Source organism: Barbus barbus (assembly GCF_936440315.1).
Source record: "Barbus barbus genome assembly, chromosome: 7".
Classification (NCBI taxonomy): Eukaryota; Metazoa; Chordata; class Actinopteri; order Cypriniformes; family Cyprinidae; genus Barbus; species Barbus barbus.
Window position 1 is genome coordinate 25,241,158 of NC_136735.1, and position 20,761 is coordinate 25,261,918.

The 20,761-nt window shown below is 38.1% G+C and overlaps 2 protein-coding genes across 4 annotated transcripts; one reads left to right on the plus strand and one right to left on the minus strand.

Moving 5' to 3' along the window:
* Positions 1 to 1,533: 1,533 nt before the first annotated feature.
* Positions 1,534 to 9,330, minus strand: LOC306873136 (annexin A5-like). Of its 2 annotated transcripts, XM_079422207.1 has the most exons (13): positions 9,184 to 9,330; positions 8,930 to 8,967; positions 6,514 to 6,598; positions 6,086 to 6,180; positions 5,866 to 5,979; positions 5,654 to 5,744; positions 5,487 to 5,566; positions 5,239 to 5,289; positions 4,652 to 4,745; positions 4,471 to 4,566; positions 4,092 to 4,150; positions 3,563 to 3,685; positions 1,534 to 3,438 (listed from the first exon to the last, which is right to left on the minus strand). In XM_079422207.1, exons 2-13 carry the CDS (start codon positions 8,930 to 8,932, stop codon positions 3,376 to 3,378), a joined length of 954 nt encoding a protein of 317 aa, XP_079278333.1. In that variant the 5' UTR covers positions 8,933 to 8,967; positions 9,184 to 9,330; the 3' UTR covers positions 1,534 to 3,375. The 2 variants fall into 2 exon arrangements, with proteins under 2 accessions (XP_079278333.1, XP_079278332.1); XM_079422206.1 differs by lacking the exons at positions 8,930 to 8,967; positions 9,184 to 9,330 and adding an exon at positions 8,626 to 8,766.
* Positions 9,331 to 12,909: 3,579 nt separating this feature from the next.
* Positions 12,910 to 16,050, plus strand: LOC306872093 (ubiquitin carboxyl-terminal hydrolase isozyme L1-like). Of its 2 annotated transcripts, XM_079420475.1 has the most exons (9): positions 13,224 to 13,271; positions 13,385 to 13,396; positions 13,716 to 13,844; positions 14,120 to 14,255; positions 14,723 to 14,808; positions 15,067 to 15,114; positions 15,206 to 15,275; positions 15,386 to 15,444; positions 15,604 to 16,050. In XM_079420475.1, exons 1-9 carry the CDS (start codon positions 13,239 to 13,241, stop codon positions 15,685 to 15,687), a joined length of 657 nt encoding a protein of 218 aa, XP_079276601.1. In that variant the 5' UTR covers positions 13,224 to 13,238; the 3' UTR covers positions 15,688 to 16,050. The 2 variants fall into 2 exon arrangements, with proteins under 2 accessions (XP_079276600.1, XP_079276601.1); XM_079420474.1 differs by lacking the exon at positions 13,385 to 13,396 and having other exon boundaries at positions 12,910 to 13,286.
* The last annotated feature ends 4,711 nt before the right edge of the window (positions 16,051 to 20,761 follow it).

Sequence of the window (20,761 nt, forward strand, 5' to 3'; positions counted from 1 at the left end):
AATGTAGGCTAATTTATTCCTGTAATGTCAAAGCTGAATTTTCAGCAGTTATTACTCCAGTCTTTAGTGTCATATGATTCTTCAGAAATCATACTTATTTGGTGCTAAAGAAACATTTCTTATAATTATCCACATTGGAAATGTTTGTACTGCACATAATTGTAAATTTTGATCAATTCAGTGTCTTTGCCAAACTCTCAAGGGAACACTCAAATCACACATTGGATCTCAATGAACGTTATTATCACACAAAATATTACAAGTTAAATAATATAAGTTGAAAAACTTTACTTATTGTGTAATTCTTTGAGAATAAATGATGTGACAATGGTCAATGGAAACCCATCAACCCATTGAGGGCTAGATTCAAAATCACACCAAAAATCAAGGTAAAAACTTGAAATGATCCAACTTGCATGAATTTCATCAAAGCAACTTATAGTATAAGGTAAGTCAGTAGTGTGCATGACCTCCACACAAGGAAGGACAAGGAAGAATTTTTTATATTGCACTAAGTGGGAGACCATGAATTCAATATTACTGATAAAACATTCACATATAACTACACACACACCATTTAGGCTGAACTGAAATTGAGAGGAATACAAATGAATCTTAACGCTGTACCATTAGGATAAACTCTATAATCTCTTCAAGCCAAAAGAACAGTTAGACAGGAACACAGTGCACCTCTAGTATCAACAGTTTAGACATCAGTGTGTGTGTGTGTGTGTAAAGGGAAGGTTCAAGTCTATTGAAGTTGCAGCTCAAACAGACCCTGGTATTCACTGGAAGTGAGCAGACTCTTTGCACACACATATTTGCGAATGCATGCATGTGTGTGTGTGTGTGTGTTCACCTGTAGAATATATCTTCCTTTCAAAGATCATGTTCTTACATGACTACTGTTGCGCCTGGGTTGCTGGAAGACGAGATCAATGTCATACAATTTCCTTAAACGGGGGGGGGGGGGGGGGGGGACCTTCCCACAAACTAACAGATGAATGGGGTCATCCACAAAGTTTCCACAAATACTGAGTATAAACCTCTAAATGTCATGAATGCATTCATAACAACACATGTTGTGTCATTACTTAAAAACTGCCATCATAAAGACTTAATTCATCATGACAGTAATGCTTCCTCGCTTTCGTTCACTCACACACATGGGAGGTGTGTATTGTTTGGTGGGTTGGGTTTAACATGCATTGTTCCTTTGTGTGGCTTGAGGTGGCCTGACAGTCCCACCCCTGAATTCAGACCGACGGATTGGCCGATATCCTGCTATGAAGTCACACCTATCGGTACAACATCTGCTCTTCTCTATTGGCTGAGGGTGGACGAGACATACGGGTCTATAATCAAAATTAGCCTCTTTGAAACTTATTCAGTTGAGAAACTTTGAAGCACACATCCACAAGCAGAATTATGTGTACATCACCCCATTTTTTGTTTGTTTTGTTTTTGAGGACAGAAGTGAATGAAGCTTGTCTTAACTTGCAGTACATTCTCCAAGGATTACAAGCCGAGTGTCAAGTTTTTCTGGAAATTTATTTTACAGTACCTTAGCATCATGATTACTTCACCAAACAATAGGACCATAGAGCATATTTTATATTTCAACCAATAACAAACTACATGCAATGTAGTCGCAAGCCGGTAAGCATTAATTCCTTAATTATTTCACACAGTCATTTGAGCCCAGACTCACTGTCTATAAAAAGTACGCCAAATAAAAACAGAAAATCGTGGTATTGATACGCAAAAATGGACTTTCTCGTACATATGATGCATCTACCCCACAACCCTAATCCTACCCATTGCGTATCATATCCACGCCAAAATCAGTTTTTGCAATTATAATTAAACAGTACGCCAAAGCGAAACTTAAACTCTATTGATACGCACTTTCATGAAATCTGGTTGGTCATTTGATTCCTTCTGTCTGCTCCGTCAGTTCATTCTTTGACTACAGCGCCTCCCTTTGGCCAACGCTGACCTATAGCGCACTAAAAGTCACTGAATAAGCAATTAAGTATTTTCATTTTCCCATTTTAAATGTCCACCAACGTCCAACAATATGAAATTATAAAGTTTTAGTCTATTTGAACTTAAACTAAAGCAACGAAAGAACTTAAAGTGTTTTTTAAACATTGACATATCAGTTACAAAATCATTCTAATTGTACACTTTGTTTGGAATTTACATTTTATTTTATTAGTATAGGACAGTGCAGAAGTGACAGGAAGTGAAGTGGGATCAGGAAAGGCCCTCGAGCCAGGAGTCAAACTCAGGACACCTGTAGTAGCGATATGTCAGCAAACTGCCCACAAAGCTATTGACACCGACCTGTTGATACACTGACTCTAATAAATCTGCTCAGGTAGTGTGTACGTTTGGTGAGCAAAATTCCGCAAAAGGGTGAATTGCTTTACGACAACAAATACACGAAACAGCCAAGTTGTCATGATGTCATCAGTCACACAGCAGACTATTTTCTTTTATTTCATCAGTGTTTATTGTGAACATTATGGCAATGAAATATTAAAACATTTTAGTAAGTAGCACCTTTTTCTTTAGCTTTTAATTAATATTAATAAGCTTAAAGAGGACAAACGTTTTGCTAATTTTTATTTGCTGGGTGTCATTATATATCAATGTGCCAATATGTTTCATTTTAGCAGTGGAATATTGATGAAATAACCTTTGTTTTTTCCAAAACACTGAAACCAAAAGTACAGTGACCCTTTCCTTTAACTAGCACAAATCTAGTATAAAAACCTACTCAGACCAACAGTGAAATAAACTTGCTAACAATGCCAATTATGAGACTGGCTGTTATACTATGAAATATCAAGGAAGTTAGTAAGTATACAAACAATAAATAAGTGAAAAATTGTTGAATGCATATAAAATTTTACTTCATTCAGTACAATATGTCTTTGATCTTAATGTATATTTTTAGAAACTTCATAAGGATTGAGTTTTCATCTTTAAAAAGAAATGAGTATAACTTTCTTTTTCCGTGATAGACTGCATAAGACAAGCAGAGAAGAGTTATGTCTTTGAATATGGAAAAGAGAAGGCGTCTCATATTTTTGAAGCTTATACTAAGATATTTTTCTCTCTAAACCGATTACGCATTTCATGAAATATAAATGCCAAAATTTGCTAATTGCTTATTTAAATTAAGTAATTCTGTGCTTTGCAGAGCATCTTCACAGTTGGACAAGAGATCCTTCTTTTGATTTGGAATGTTATGTTTTTGTAATTTGTCCTGAATTGGGTTCAGAAGGAGACTAGGCCCTCATCCCATAGATCTGCCCCAGAGATGGGAGTCATGGGATCCGACCCAGGCGGAGAGGGTGGCTGGGTTTATGCATCATCACCACCACACAGCAGCAGCAGGGCTTTACGGTAGTCACCTGCGGTATCACCCTGTGGTAACAGAAAGAGATTTAAGAGAAAGATGAGAGAAGATTCAGTTTCGGTGATGTGGATAAAGAATAACATTTATAAGGCATTAATTGCTAAATACTAACACCTGTATGCATGAGTATACCTGAATCGTTTTGTGCAGAGAGGTAGCAAACCTCTTGCGGAATTCAGCACGTATATCCAACATGTCCACCTCACTGCGGGAAACCATGATCCTGATCAATGTCTGGTCATCGGTGCCTGTCCCCTGCAGGAGTAGAATTAAAGCAACAAGTAAGTTCTTTGCAGGGGTTATTATAGTTAAAGAAAACTAAAATTATTTTAAAAAACATTTGTTTCTAAACCTTAAACTCATTTTATTCAGCTAGTTGCTAAAACAACATCTCTCTTTCATTTGGTTTAACTTGATGTACTATTGCGGGCTATAGTTTGCCCTCCTCTGCTATACAGACACACTAAAATAATAATGATAATAACAACATTAATAAAAATTACAAAAACAAACAACAAATAATTTTTTTTTTTTTACAAATAAATAAATAAAAAGTTAAAATATACATAACAGTATTTCTGTGATACCAAAATAACACTTGTTCATTGCAGTTCTTCTTTTGGTTCAGAATATCTTCATAAATATTAAAACATAGATTCACCTTCATGGCACTGTAAAGGCTATCAGCAAAATAACCTGGCACACTTCGGGCACACTTCACTGAGGAGGCAGAGAAAATAATGTGTTAAGAGACAAAACAGACACAAATAGAGAAAAACACATTACTAAGTGCTGCATATGGCGGATTCTTAAATTATAAGAATTACTCCCAACCCTAATATGATTAAATAAAAAAAGGGCAGATTGCATCCCCCCACCCCCCCTATTTTGGCCATAGTCCCTACCCATACTCTTAAGTTTCTCTCTATAATAAAATGATAGAAAGTGCTAAACTAAGGAAAATTCTATTTTGCACTTGATTGAAGAATTAACCATATTTGATTGACAGAGGAGTATATGTATTTTTGTTTATTTCTTACCCACAGCCAGCATTACTTCTTGGAGGGTTCCTGATGTCTCTTTCTGGATGCTCTCCTCTATTTCATACCCTGAGAGCTTCCTATACTCATCAAACACTGCAGAAAAACCATTAACAGAAAATAAACAAATATAAAAACAAAAATATTCATTCCATTACCTACATGCATGGGTCACACTAACCTCTCCTAAGGTGGGCATTACTACGATTTCCCAGTATAGTGATGAACTGGCCTTCATCAGTTCCATACTTCTTTTCTCCTGCGGCAAACAGAGCCTACACCCAACACAAGCAGTTTTTAAACTTTTAGGCCCGGTTTCACAGACAGGGCTTAGACTAAGCCAGGATTAGGCCATTGTTCAATTAGAAAATTTAAGTAATTTTTATTAACATGCCTTAAAAAAAAAACATTACTGGTGTGCATCTTGAGACAAAACAAAGGCACTGATATATTTTAAGATTAGTCAGTGCAAGTTCCTTTCAGTTAAAACAGCTCATTCTTGCACTTTAGTCTAGGACTAGATTTAAGCCTCCACTGTGAAACCGGGGATATTACACACAACTAGTGCTAGATGGCAGCATTTCACCTCATTTTACATCAAGTCAAAAGATGATGAACTTTTTATTCCACATCCAAATTTTTTTTTTTCAGAGAATGAAAATTTTGAATCCAACTCAACATGACCACTTTATGTTGAATGTTGAATGTTTAAACAAGTATTTACAAATATTTTGTTGCATTGGACTTGATGTGAACTTACAAACTTACCTGGGCATCGCTTTGGATGAGATCTTCTTGTATACCCTGCTGTCTGCTGGCCTATAGAGAAATCATATAATATCGAATGAATGAACAGGAATACTATAAACGACAAAACATGCGCACTTAAATCTTAGGCCTATTTAAAGTGGATTGAAATTTCGGGTCTCATTTTATAAGAACTATTCACATACACAGACACATTATTGTTGATTTAAATCTTGCATTTTCCTTTTTATTGTTAACGGACTACATACTTGTAGCAAAACAACCAGCATCCTCTTGAAATGACCTCCAGTGTCACCAGTCACATCTTCCTCCAGGTCATCATTATGCTCTATAACACATGTATAGACATCATCAAGAGTAAAGAACTAAGAATAAGAATACAAAGTTAAAGACTTATCCACACAAACACAGTTACCTTGCTTGTATAAACTTTTGATCTGGTTGACTTCATTAGGTGACCTAGATGCCAAGATCTCAACCAATATTTTCTCATCTGTGCCTGCACCCTAAGACAACAAAATGCAAATGTACAGATATACACTGATCTGTCTATTAAACTGTATTTCACTCCAAAAAAATCTTAAAAATGACTTAATGATTGACAGCCCTATAGTTATTGATATGTACCTTAATAGCATCTCGCAGACACATGACCTCATACGTGATCGGAGGAGTCATTAGAGCCACTATCAGACTCTCAAACGTCCCACCCAGCTCTGACTTCAAGTTATCCACCAAATCCTAATCAGAGATGAAAGGAAAAAATAAATGTATATACCTTTTAAATGTTCTGCATTAATTAAAATTAAACAATGTTAAGCGTACCGATGAGTGCTGATGATATTACCTTTCCATGCAGGGTTTTGTATGCAGCTTTGATTTCTTGGCGCTGTGCATTACTGCGTGCTGTCAACAGCTGGATAATGGCATCCTCATCAGTGCCTGAGTGAAAAAACAATTAATGTTGATGACCATTACACAATGAGTTGACCGATATCTCCTACATCCAGATGCAATATTTGGGTTATTCATGTATAAGAATGAACTAAACCGATGAAACAAGCAAAATTCACTAATTAACGTCTAAATACAAATGAATCTACATGCAGCCTTGACATGTGTAAGATCTCTGCTATTCTACAGTATTATAGATTCTAATTTGCAGTTATACAGGTTCTATTGATATAATACTGTGTTGAAATACAGACATGCATTTGAAGGTCTACTGATAATCAATGTGTCAAAATTGACATCTAATATGCTTGTCAAACTCACCGAGTCCTTTCATTGCCTTGTAGAGAACTTCAGCATCATTATTAGCATTGAATCCACTGTGGGACTTCACTGTGCCTCTGCCAGCCTAATTAGAAAAATCAGGTGTTAGTTTCATGTTCTCTTTTATGGCATGTATATATTTAACTTTAGGAACTTAAGTAATGCATCTATGAGTCACAACCACACCCACATTTCCTCTGCAGCCAGTGTTCTGACTCGTTAAGAAGATGTGCATTTAACTTTTACACGCGGTAGTTTTCCACATGGAAACTTTGAGCAACTACCACAAATCTTCTGTGGCATATGTGTTTTGGGGAGGCGGGGGATGATACCAGAATACTGGACGTGGACATACCATATTATTCATACAATACCACATATAAATTAATTTTAAGATATTTACTTATTATCTGTATCATATTTGTTACTTAAGAGATACTACTGTCCACTCAAATTCAGAAAGTTATGTAAGACACCATAAAAGGTCTTTAATTACCAACTGATGTAACTGAAAATCTTGCGAGAACAGAGTAAAAGATCTTGCTGATCATGTGATCTTTTGGGAAACTCACATACTTTAACATTTTTCATACAATTTAATAAACTTCAATGCAGAAACACTCTGTTGGTGTCTGTTTGCTGATCAAAGGAGTCACAGGAAAAGGCACAGGCGCACTGGCTTGTTCTTATCCCAGTTAATTCCCCTGGCTGAAAACCTACTGACAAAAGCAAGGCCTCATTAAAAAGCTGGTAGGTCACATGACAATGACTACATGAAAAATGTAGTACATTGGGATTAAATTCATACTAACTAGAACAAGAGTTTCAAAGTAATAACTTAAGTCAAAAGAGGTATACAATTTTGGAGACAGCCATACACAGAATTTCTGAATTCAGACCCGCATATTAGCACATTACTCTTACTATTTTATCATATCTTTCTGTGGCAGGAGTAGTAAGGGTAGTATGCTATAATGCGATTCTGAGTTTGGCATATGTGCCAAGGCTATTATATAAGGTCAAAGGTCAGAAGCTGTTAAGCCCCCAGAAATTGTCCAACAAGCAAAGTGAACACGTCTATTGTTTCCAAACTTGTGAGTCTAAATCAGCTGCTGTCTGCCACACAGCTTTTACTTGCCAATTACTACTCACTGCTTTTTATTAGATAAACTAAATGACATTCTGTTGTTTGGGATAGGAAATGTATTGTTCGTCTCAAGACTAAGTTAATGTCTGAGCCGCAGGAATGTGTTGAATAACTCAGGACTGAATGCTTTCTGTGGTTATCTAAGAATCCAGGTCCAAACAGAACAGATTCCTGCTTTTGCATAATGCTAACATATTTTTAAACATTTCATCTGAAATGTTACACAAAATAAGCAAAATATGATTCAGATCAGATTGCAAATCTGGCCGTGGTGACAATTCACTAGATGAAGCTGAAGCGAATGCTAATTTATATTAAATATTTGACAAAACAGAAGCAAGGCATTGCACCACAATATATGAATACCTCTAAACATGCTGTACAGAGGACTCCAATTTCCATACTTTTTTTTTGTCCTAGTATTCAAGGCTCAGTGAGCTGCCAGCTGGAGTCATGTTACTCAGAGTCTATCCATACAATACAGTGAACAAACATGTGACATATCCAAATACATGGAAATGAAAGCAATATTAATTTACCTAGAGCAACACATGTCTGAGTGTTTTTCAGTCTCCCTGGCATAAACAGCTAAAAACACTATGAACAGTGATTTCAAGCACGTTTCATGCAATGGTTATACTCATAGTAGGCTAAATGTATGATAGTATCAAAATATCACATTACTGACTTTGTCCTTTATTAAATATTATAATTATCCGCCACGTTAGCGGAAATAATCCATCAGTTTACTTTAACTCATCGGAACAAGGGTGAAGTAGAGGAGAGAGGATACAAGAGAGGAGAAACAGACAGGAACGCCCTTTGGGTCGTTTGCTCACGCGAATGAGTCATCGTTGCTCTCATTTACAACTATTTTGTTTCTTTCTAAACATTTGTGCAGGTTTGTGAAAACTTAAAACTCTCTCTGAAATAGTTGTAGTCCTTAAAACATAGTTATACAGTACCATCATTTCCAGAAACACGTGTCGCCTGTTGTTGGCTAATAAAGAAGCATCATTTCATTCTGTAGAAAGTGTTTGACAGCGAAACATCGAGGAAACGGACTTATACGGCTCCTGTGCCCCTTTAAACAAGTTCCCCCCCCCACGCAGCCATTATGGGCGTCAACACATGAACTGTCGGAAATGTAACATTTATTCTCTATAGATTAAATATCAGCAAAAATAAAGGCGTGTTAAAACTTAATGCATGCTAATATTATGATAGCGTATGACAGACTTTTATTACAGCAATAAACAAATAACTTACCATATTTGAGATTCACGCACACTTCAAAGAGCAAGGATCTAAAAAAATGAGACAAAATAACAGTGGAGTAAGAAACATTAATGTGAATATAAAGCTTTTATAAAATGATAAAAAGCTTATTATCTCAAGTACTGAGTACTTACAAAACAAATCTAAGAGTTTCAGACAGGTAGGGTCGTACCTGTGTACTCTATAGAAATATAAGTACGATAAGTTTAAGCATTAGTGTTTAAGTGCCGTTTTCATTTACTTACCGAGAGAAGAGTTTCGAAATTTAGGAGCAGAGGACTGCAGCACAGACCGAGTCAGCAGCAGGAATGAGGAATGAAATACGCTAGTAGGAGGATTAAATTTGACTACGATGAGTTGAGCCACACCCTGGCAAATAGGACAGTCGCTGTGACTTATGGGTAGTGGTGTTTCAGCTTTCTTCTTATATTTCAACACACATGTGCGTACGAAAGCAATGGATGAATCACATCTGAAGGCCATTTCAGAAGAACACAGATAACCTTTTTTTTGCAGATTGTAAGCATTTATCACGCAAAATTGTAAACATAAACCTTTACCATCCAGGAACTTTATGAAATCTGATGCGGTTGTCCCCCACCCTGTTCTTCAACAAACTGTTGTTCCAGCAGGTGCTTTCACTGTTTAATAAAACAAACGGAGAAAACTATTTGCCAAGCAACATTAAGTCTAATCAAACTCAAAGATGGGTGTCACTTTACAGATTTTTTTTTTTTTTGGAAAATAACCAATTGTTGATTATTTCCACGTGCATGCAAGACTTGCTGATCAAATTTCAAGCTCTAACATTATTTTCTAAGACTTAGCATGAAATTAAGAATACATAGATGATGAATATGTAAAAAGACATACTCTTGTCCTTACAATCACATTTTAGGTGAAATTGTCTGTAATCTTGGTACAGTGTGCACATATACTGTTTATTCACCTGGAACCTTTATTGCATGACACTATTATTTCCTTTTTTTATTATTATTTTTTTCCCCTAACTGAAATCACCAATTTATAACGAACATGATCCTTGTACATGCATTTACAATGAATGAGGGACTGGAGCACACACGCACACGCACGCGCACGCGCACGCGCACACACATACACACACACACACACACACACAAATCATCAGATAATAAAAGTTGACCATATGATCTATGCAGTAAGCTATATTTCAAGCTTTATGTGATTAAACTGTTAAAGTTTTCACCCAAAAATTAACACTTGATGAAAATGTACTTATGCTCAGACCATCCGAGATGTGAGTTGTGAGTTGTGATTGGAGAAATTTATCACCACATTCATTGCTTGCTCATCAGTGGATCTTCTGCAGTGAATGGGTGCTATCAAAATGAGAGTTCAAACAGCTGATAAATCATCACAATAATCCACAAACCCACATGACACCAGTCCATCAATTAACACCAAGTGAATCAAAGAGCTGTGTTAATAAACAAATTCATTATTAATACATTTTAAATTCAAACCATTGCTTCTAAAAGATGAATCCTATATATCCATAATATTATTCAGCAGTCATATCACCCTGTAGCTACGGTGGCCAAGAGAGCTCAATGTGCTGCAACTTCAGAAAACACATGCAAATAGAAAAAGCACCAGCAAATCACCAGAAAACATCGTCATCAATTTGACAGCAGGTGCTGCAAATGCTCACAACACAAACAAATAAAGAAACACAGCCAAAAAAAAAAAGAATTTTATTTGCAGCGGGTTTCTTTGTTTGGTTGTGTTGTGAGTATTTCCAACGCGTGTGTTGTCAAATTGATGACGTTGTTTTCTTAATTTGCAGGTGCTTTTTTTATTTGTAGTGCGTTTCTTTGTTTGTCTTGTGAGCATTTGCAGCATGTGTGTTGTCAAATTGATAAAGTTGTTTTTTTTTTTATTTGCAGGTGTTCTTTTCTATTTGCAGTGCATTTCTTTATTTGGTTGTGTTGTGAGGATTTGCAGCGTGTGTGTTGTAAAATTGACAAAAGTTGTTTTCTTAATTTGCAGGTGTTTTTTCTATTTACAGCGCGTTGAGCTATCTCGGCCACCAAGACTGGTTGCCCACTAAAACTAAGCAGGGTTGAGCCTAGTCAATACTTAGATGGGAGAGCTAGGAGAACTAGGTTGCTGCTGGAAGAGGTGTTAGTGAGGACAGCAAGGGGTGCTCACCATGTGGTCTGTGTGGGTCCTAAAGCCCCATGACGGGGACGCTATATTGTCAAAATGCACCGTCCTTCGGATGAGAAGTTAAACCAAGGTCCTGACTCAATGTGGACATTAAAAATCCCAGGATGTCCTTCGAATAAAAGTAGGGGTGTAACCTCAGCATGCTGGCCAAATTTGCCCATTTGCCTCTGTCCATCATCATGGCCTTGTAATCATTCCCATATACTGGGAAGATTGGCTTCTTCACTCCTTCTCTCCATCAATAAGGTGGTGTGTGGTGGGCGTTCAATATGGACTGGTGCAATATGGCTGTCGTCGCATCATCCAGGTGGATGCTGCACATTGGTGGTGGTTGAGGAGATTCCCCCTTCCATGTTAAGCGCTTTGCAAAAAAAAACACATGCAAATAGAAAAAGCACCAGCAAATCAAGAAAACATCTTCATCAATTTGACAGCAGGTGCTGAAATTGCTCACAACACAAACAATTAAAGAAACACACTGCAAATGCTCACCCAAAAAAGTGCATAAAAAATGGAACAAATTATTATATCCAGTGGAAAAAATAAGTCTAGTCTGAATCAGGAGAGAAATATGAAAATAACTGTTTACAAGTAAAAACAGTCCAAAACAGTTCTAAACAAATATGTTAGTAGATTTCGACAACAGGGGATAGATTTTTTTTTTTTCACTGGAGGAAGCATTATTATAGATTATGGGCTGGTATTTTGGCCAGAAGAGACGGTTTAAAGTTAAAACACCTTAATGATGTTATATCTTACAAATACGCAGATTTCCTCTCCAAAAGATGTTCATTGATGGACTGTTGCATGGAATAATTGTGGGCTATTGTAATGCCAGATGTTTGATGCTGTGTGATGTTTGAACTCTCATGACGGCACCCATTCACAGCAGAGGATCCAGTGGTGAGCAGGTATCCTATGTAATGCTAAATTTCTCCAAATCTGTTCTCAATCAACCGTTAAAGAAACAAACATCTATATCTAAATAGCCTAAGGGTGAATACTTTTTCCAGCTAATTTTTGCTTGACTGTTTCCTAATTATTACAAATGAATCAGTGGGTCAGTGAACTGAACCCAAGAGATCAGTCTAATTTGTAAATAAATGATTCATATTGGTTTTTGTGAACTGGATCAAACAGTTCACTGAAATGATTTTACTCAAAAGAAAGATTAGAATTGGACACTGTTATTTCTCTCAAGGAGAACTAGTGCTGTTGCAGTAAATAGTCCCTAACTTTAATGGCCCTGTACGTTTTAAATATAAAATTTTAAAATTGTTGTGTGATTTTCAGTGAATAATGTCAGTGAATAAATTTTTCAGAATTTTTATACATTTTTTTGGTCATATCATTTGTTAGTCATTCAATCCTAATTCTCTTTCTCTTTTGCTAAAGAGTCAGCATATTCTTCAACAATTAATCTAATAATCAAATTATGGTAATAATAATCAATATGCATATATCTTTGAGTGTGTAAACTGGTTTCACAAACACAGAAACAGGAGTGACAGAATAAATCTACTTAAATTGGACATATTTAAAAGATATTAAAAAGTGCAAGTCATCAGTTGTTATTTCAGCAGAACCACTCTGGTCAAAGTAAAGTGTTATGTGAGTTGGGTAAAGTTGAATTTTGTCCCTCAATTCTGTTTTATGCAGCAAGTGTTCCTAATTCATACTTTGTCCATACTATCTTAAGTAAAATGTCACTAATTCTGTTTTTATTTTAATCAAATGATTCATCTGAGCTGGAGAACTCTGGTAGCTTCCAGAATCGGCCAATGGCGGACCAGTCTATTGCTGGAGAATATTTGCTGGAGAAAACAACTTTCCCAATTTCTCTCTCTTCCGTTATACGATGACTTTTTCCGACACTCTAAATATACAGAAAAAAGTGACTAGCAGTGTGAATATGTGTGTCAGTAGTTCATAAATAGCTCGTGTATCTGGGCGGACACCCCTCCGGTCTGCGTAAATGGAATATGACCGGTCGCATAAATGATCCTCGTGCTTCTTCAGTCTGGTTTGTGTATTCTCGGGCGGCGCCTTTCTGAACTCCGAGGAGTGACACTCAAGACCGTCTGCAACCATGGAGTGGAAACCTATGGAAATAAACCCCGAGGTTGAACGCTTTATCGTGATTTAGCCTCGCTAGCTGATTTGTGCATCTTGCATGCTTTCGCTTTCTCTTGACTGATCATGACCGACATATTTGTGCGCTTGTATTGGTTTCAGATGCTGAATAAGGTACGTTCGCTGAGTCATAAGATGAGGTGATTGTTAGACTGTCTGCTGGACAGGCCTGTGGCGTCTGGGACTGAACTGTCATGGACCTCGATCTGAAATGAAAGGGCGTGGGCTTACACACAGCATCACCTGCTATGCACAATAGCACGCATCATTTATAAACGCAGTAATTTAGCATAATACCGCAATTAATAGTTATATTAGTCGTTTATAATACACGGTAACTCCAAACTCAGACATCGATTTTGTTCTATTTGAATAGATAACGGGTCTCGAATAATGCGATATTCGTTAACCCCTTTTCTGTGTTTCTGTGTAGGTGTTAAGCAAGTTGGGCGTGGGCTCGAGTTGGCGTTTTGTGGATGTTTTGGGTCTGGAAGATGAGTCTTTGTCCGGGGTGCCCTCACCCTGCTGTGCTATGATGCTGCTCTTCCCTTTAACGCAACAGGTACGCACGGACGCACGCACACAGAGCATTACAGTAAACGCGGGCGTGGTTCTCTTTCACGTGAGGAATCGAGACTTGAAAAACTTATAGATGCTCAAAGTTGTGTATTTTTATTATAGGTAAGATATTAAAATTTTAGTTTCTTATTAGCCATTTTTGGCTTTTAGTAATTAGTATTTCAGTTGGAAATTGGAGTATCTTTACAGTAACTTTCCTACTTGCATACCATATTAATATAGCCTAACTTTAACAATCATCTCTCTTCTTTGTTGTAGCATGAGGATTTTCGTTCCAAACAGTCTGTTGACGACTCTAAAAGTGTGTATTTTCTGAAACAAACTGTGGTCAACTCTTGTGGAACTGTGGGTTTGGTACATGCTGTGGCCAACAACCAGGACAGTATTGGTTTTGGTCAGTGAAAACGTGCCAAAAACGTTCAATCATACACCAGATGTTTACTGATGTTGAATAGAACAGATGGCTTTGTTGATTTAAAAAATAATGGATTTTTCTTTATTTAACTTTGCATAATTTGACTAGCTAAATAAATTAAAAAACATTTAGACTCCTAATCATGATAATCCAGACTGCAACAATTTACATATGCATCACTACAGTTGAAATGCAAAGTTACAAGTTGACCGTAGCGTTCATAATTAAGATAATACATTAAAATGTTAAGACACACCAGTTTGCAATATCAAGCTGCAAAATAAGTTGTTTTGTACAGTTAAAAATAGCCTGGAGCAAATGAAGCTGGAAGCCAGACACATTAAACTTAGAAATTGCCATGCTCGCTCTTATGGGAAAAATAAGGCGATTTGTGAGGCCGATTCATGATTCGACTTTTTTATTTTTATTTTTCCTTCTATCTATAGACAGTGACTCTGCACTGAAGAAGTTTCTAGAAGCCACCTCAGGGATGTCTGCCGCAGAAAGAGCCAAAGAACTTGAACAAAATAAGGTATTCTAAGTGTTCATTAAAAGCCACAGTAAACATGTGATTTGCCACAATCTTTGCCCAAAACAAAGATTAACTTGAGAAATGTTACTAAGGCCGTGCAGCTCAAAGGCCTACTTAATTTATTTGTGCAGTATTCAACACATCCAATAGGTGGTACTATTGTACTGTTTATTTTCCATGTTTATTTTTTTGTTGTTTAAAACGAATGCATTCAAACTTGATTTGTGCTTTTTAAAATTAAGTTACCATTTTATTCAGGCCATCCAAGAAACTCATGATGCAGTTGCTGATGAAGGACAGTGCCGGGTAAGACAATGTCATACATATACAAACACTAGAAGTAATGATTAAATAAAATTTATTTAATTTTTTTCCTCGATCTCTCTTATTCTAACAGCCAGAGGCAGACCAAGTCAACTTCCATTTCATTACATTTGTCAATGTAAATGGTCAACTTTATGAGCTGGGTAAGTGGATGACATAAATTGGGGTGTAGTGCCCGATTCTGTGCCAACGACTTGCATTTAAATAAACTCCTTAAATGTCTGTGAATTAAAAAATGAGTGTGTTGTCTCAGATGGCAGAATGGATGGACCTGTGAATCATGGCCCTACAAAACCAGAAAGCTTTGTCATGGTAAGCACACATTCTCCTAGGTATGGGTGTTTGTAGTTAATGGCAACTGTAGCACGTTCTCTTGTAAACTGTCATTATAGTCGGAACAGTAGATTTCGAGCATCTTAAAACAATGAGTCATCTTCCCATGATTGAATAACTGACTTCATCTCTCTGTAGGATGCGGCAAAGGTGTGCCGTGAGTTTATGGAGCGAGAGAAAGGGGAGGTGCGTTTCTCTGCTGTGGCTCTCTCCAAAGCCTGAGAGGAGCCAGACAACTTTGCTTGAACCATGAGCAGTTTTTTGAAAACCCTTCATGCACTTACTATACAGAGCACAGAATCCAAACCTATACCATCCCTTGATACATGCTACACAAACTGCCTGCCTGTCTGACTGTGAATTACTGTAATTTCTCATTTATTTTGTCTCCTTATCAATCTACAACTACTATGCTCTTTGTAAATGTCAGTACTTATTTTTAGCTTTTGTTGATGTACCTTATTTAGTTCTAATATTTTTTGGCACTTTTTTTGGATTGGGGCAACAATTAGCAGAAATTTAATGTGATCTCATAAGCTTGGAAGCGTATGTTCAAAATAAACAAAACCGAGAAGGGTAATTTGCTTTTTGTGCAGTATTGTTTTTGACTTAACAATGCTGGAACTATGACATCACTGACTGACAGTTTAACTTCTCATTTAGACATTACATTAGGTGGTTGCTGAATACTGCAGCATACAGTTTATTTAGACTTATTTCACCAGTGCGTGCCACCTCATATCCTTAAACAGAGCTGTGACTCTAACTAACCGAAGGGAATCTTGGCCTGGCTTTTAATTGATTGCATGAACTCCGAGATTTGAAAGTATTTAAGTGCCCAGAGATTTTTTTTTTTCTTGACAGGTAAGATTGAATTGGTATAACACACTGTAATTGTAGAATGAATTCATTATAAGAACACAGAGCAGGGAAATAATTTAGGAAATATTTTAAAATATGCACACATTCACGCTTGTGTGTATGCCTAATATATCAAAAAAAATAATTTCATGTAACAATCGCAATAAACAGTTTACATGAATCAAGTTATACCAAAAAGGATATATAACGGTCAATGGGTGTCATTCACTAATAATTGTGTAATTATTTGTATTAACACAAACTTTCGAACTTCATTTTCTAATTCACAACACATGCATACATGCATCAATTTGCTTCAAAAGGAGTATGTGATTTTTTATTTTTTTTTGACTGCGTAAAAATACCCTAACATGTTTTCAGATATTTAGGAAACATGTTAACATTTGTTTCTCTGGAAAACAATGCTACAACTAGTTCCCTTTTGAATTTGGTCTCCACATTGTGTCATTAAAGCTTTTGGGGAAACTCTTTTCTTTAAAATATTACTGAAGCCTCATTGAAGTCGTGGGGAAGTCGTGGCCTAATGGTTAGCGAGTCGGACTTGTAATCCGAAGGTTGTGGGTTCGAGTCTCCGGCCGGCAGGAATTGTAGGTGGGGGGAGTGAATGTCCAGCGCTCTCTCCACCCTCAATACCACGACTGAGGTGCCCTTGAGCAAGGCACCGAACCCCCAACTGCTCCCCGGGCGCTGCAGCATAAAATGGCTGCCCACTGCTCCGGGTGTATGTTCACGGTGTGTGTGTGTGTGTTCACTGCTGTGTGTGTGCACGTTGGATGGGTTAAATGCAGAGCACGAATTCCGAGTATGGGTCACCATACTTGGCTGAATATCACTTCACTTCACTCACTTCACTTGAAACACAACAATGTACACTGGCCAATGGCATTCAAGCGTGCAAATTATGGGTGGGTTTCCCAAACATATAAGGCAGCACTTAATACTTAATCCAGAGTGAGAAACATAGCACTTCCCTTCTAAACACTGCTGCGCCACTGCAATCTTTGCTCAAAGCTTTCTTCATGGGGGGCCAGACAAAAAGGGACACATGATTTAAAAAATAAATTTATTCAGCGATTACTGAAATCACTGAATAAAGTCGCTATTTTTGTTTTCTTTGCACACAAAAAGTATTCTCGTCGCTTCGTAAAATTACGGTTGAACCACTGATGTCACATGGACCATTTGTGCCTTGACCGTGGTAGGACCCTTGCTGTCTATGGGGAGTCAGAGACCTCTTAGATTTCATCAAAAATATCTTAATTTGCTTTTCAAAGATGAACGAAGGTTTATGAGTTTGGATCGATATAAGAATCAGAATCAGAATGAGCTTTATTGGCCAAGTATGTTTACACATACAAGGAATTTGTTTTAGTGACAGAAGCTCCACAGTGCAACAGAAAGACAGCAACAGGACAGGACACAGATAATAAAAGAATAATATACAAATATCCAAATAGGACAAAACAGCAAAAACACAATATATAATATAGACAATTATGTGTGTACTGTATAGTCTGATATGTACAAATTTGAAAAAAAAAAATTGATAAAAAAAGTAAGCAAGTGTGGTGAATTGTGTATTCTGTGTTTTATTGTCGTGTTCATGAGATGGATTGCCTGAGGGAAGAAACTGTTTCTGTGCCTGGTCGTTCTTGTTCTCAGAGCTCTGTAGCGTCGACCTACAGAGTGAGGGGATGTGAGGGGTCCAGAGTAATTTTACCAGCCCTTTTGCTCACTCTGGATGAGTACAGTTCTTGGAGAGTGGGGAGGGTTGTACCAATGATTCGCTCAGCAGTCCGGACTACTCTCCGTAGTCTTCTGAGGTCAGATTTGGTAGCTGAGCTGAACCAGACAGTTATTGAAGTGCAGAAGATGGATTCAATGATGGCGGGTCCTGTGGCAGGTTGAACTTCCTCAGCTGGCGAAGGAAGTACAACCTCTGCTGGGCCTTTTTCACAATAGAGTCAATGTGATTGTCCCATTTCAGGTTCTGAGAGATGGTGGTGCCCAGGAATCTGAATGACTCCACTGCAGTCACAGTGCTGTTCATGATGGTGAGTGGGGGAAGTGCAGGGGGGTTTCTCCTGAAGTCCACGATCATCTCCACAGTTTTGAGCATGCTAAGTTCCAGGTTGTTAAGACTGCACCATACAGCCAACTCCTTAACCTCCTGTCTGTAAGCAGACTCGTCACCGTCCTGGATGAGGGCAATCAGTGTGGAGTCGTCTGCAAACTTCAGGAGCTTGACAGAGGGGTCTTTAGAGGTGCATAAGGGTGAGTAATTATTGACAGAATTTTCATTTATGCGTGAACTATTCCTTTAATATGTTTTTAAGATGCTGAAAAAAGCACAAATGTCAGGGCATTTCAAAACGTCTCCAAGGCCCCAAAACCGCCTCAGACCCCAGAGGGTTAAAGGGAGCAAGTAGACTAAAACCCCTCTTGGGACTTGTCACTTGTGTTGGATGCTCTCATGGGACCCCCGTTCGAGCCATTGTAGTCTGCCAGCTTGCATGTGCTCTGTCTCAAGACAGTGCTCCTGTTCGCATTAGCCTCTGTTAAGCGAGTTGGGGACCTGCAGGCATTGTCAATTGACAACTCGTGCATTGATTTTGGGCCGGGTGATTGCAGAGTCACTTTAAAGCCTGAAGGGTTATGTACCTAAAGTGCTTTTGACTCCGTTTAAAGCACAAGTCATAACACTATCAGCTTTGCACCCTGGGACATATATGTTATGCGCTCTAGAGTCTAGACAATTCAAGGCTCTCAGGACAACTATTTGTATGTTTTGCTGGACACATGAAAGGCCTGTCTGTGTCTAAGCAAAGACTCACACTGGATTGTCGATGCGATTGCCGTGACTTATGGTTCTAGGAATGTGAAATGTCCTATTGGGGTACAAGCTCACTCCACTAGGGGAATGGCTTCCTCCTGGGCCTAGGCAAATGGCATATCTGTAGCAGGTTGGTCATCACCCAACACTTTTTGTGTGGTTTGATAACTTGGATGTGTCATCACTTGCTTCACATGAATTATCCATGCGAGCAGCACAACCATCCACCCAATTATTAAATGAGCCATTCGCCTGGTTTCCACTAGGTTGTATACACCCCTGTGCTGATGCTCTGCCCCTCAATGCCATCCCTGTCAGCTCATAATGTGTATGATACAACAGGATGACGATGTGGCCGAAATAACAGCACAAGCCACATACTAGGCCTACTCATTATTGCACAGGCTCTGTAGCCCCATTATACATAAGCTTGCATCAAGTTAATTAATTTCTTAAGTAATTGTTGTTGACCACCACCAATCATGTTCTCTAGTGTCTGAACAGTGTCAGCCCTGACGGCCTTTGGAGTGAATGAGACACAGTCATAGCCATAGCCCACTGGGCTTGCGTGGGTTCAACCAGGTCCTGTAGGTTGGATGACATGCTTACCAAGAGCGCCAGTATTCTTGCTGCCCTCCTATACGACACAATTCATATGTATTGTGTAACTTCACATGCTTAGTTTGGCTGAAACCCCTGACTGTAACATTTTATTTGTTCCCCAAAAGTGTTAATGACACAATGTAGAGCGACTGAAATCGAAAGGGAACATCTCTAGTTACTCACGTAACCTTGGTTCCCTGAGATGAGGGAACGAGACATTGAACACAACCCGAGTAACTGGAGATGCTATTCTGCTTTGAGATGTGTGTTCGGAGTCGGATTGTCTGTTTTTGTTTTGGTCTGTGTGGTTCAGCTCACTGCCAGTTTACCAATAGGATTTTGATACCCTGGGTTGCCAGCTGGTGAAAAACACAGTGTATTGCAGCCATTGAAGCCAAGAAAGAATCGGGTCAGAGATCGCAGATCTACCCAACCTTTAAAAAAGTCTCTGCATCCATCTAAAAATCTCTAAGACCAAAGGAATATTCACGAGTTCACACTTACATATAATAAATAGAATAAAGTTTATGCGTATTTGGCATGCTGTCCGAGGGGAGGGCTCCGAGCTCGGAATTTTGGCCCGAACCCAGAGTACACCCCCTACAGGACAGGACAGTAATAGTTGTAAGTGCAGAGAAGGGGTGGTGGAGGGATGCTGGAAAACTGCCAATGAACAGGGGTAAGTCTGCTGTGCATATATACACCCTTTTTATCTTGTTAACCAGGTTGATTACTGATTGTTCTCCTCTCATGTTAATTAGGTTAATTATCTGAACGTGCTCCTCCCGAACTTTGTCAATAAAACATCATTTAAACATGAGTAAAACAACTCATCACACTTACACTGTAAGGCTTATTGGCTAACCATGTTAGTTGCGCTTGTCCCTTGTTGTATATGGCAACCTGCGCAAGCATTGAGTCAGCGTTGGGTGGGAGAAACTGTTAATATTACATATGCTACTGCACCTTCTAATATCT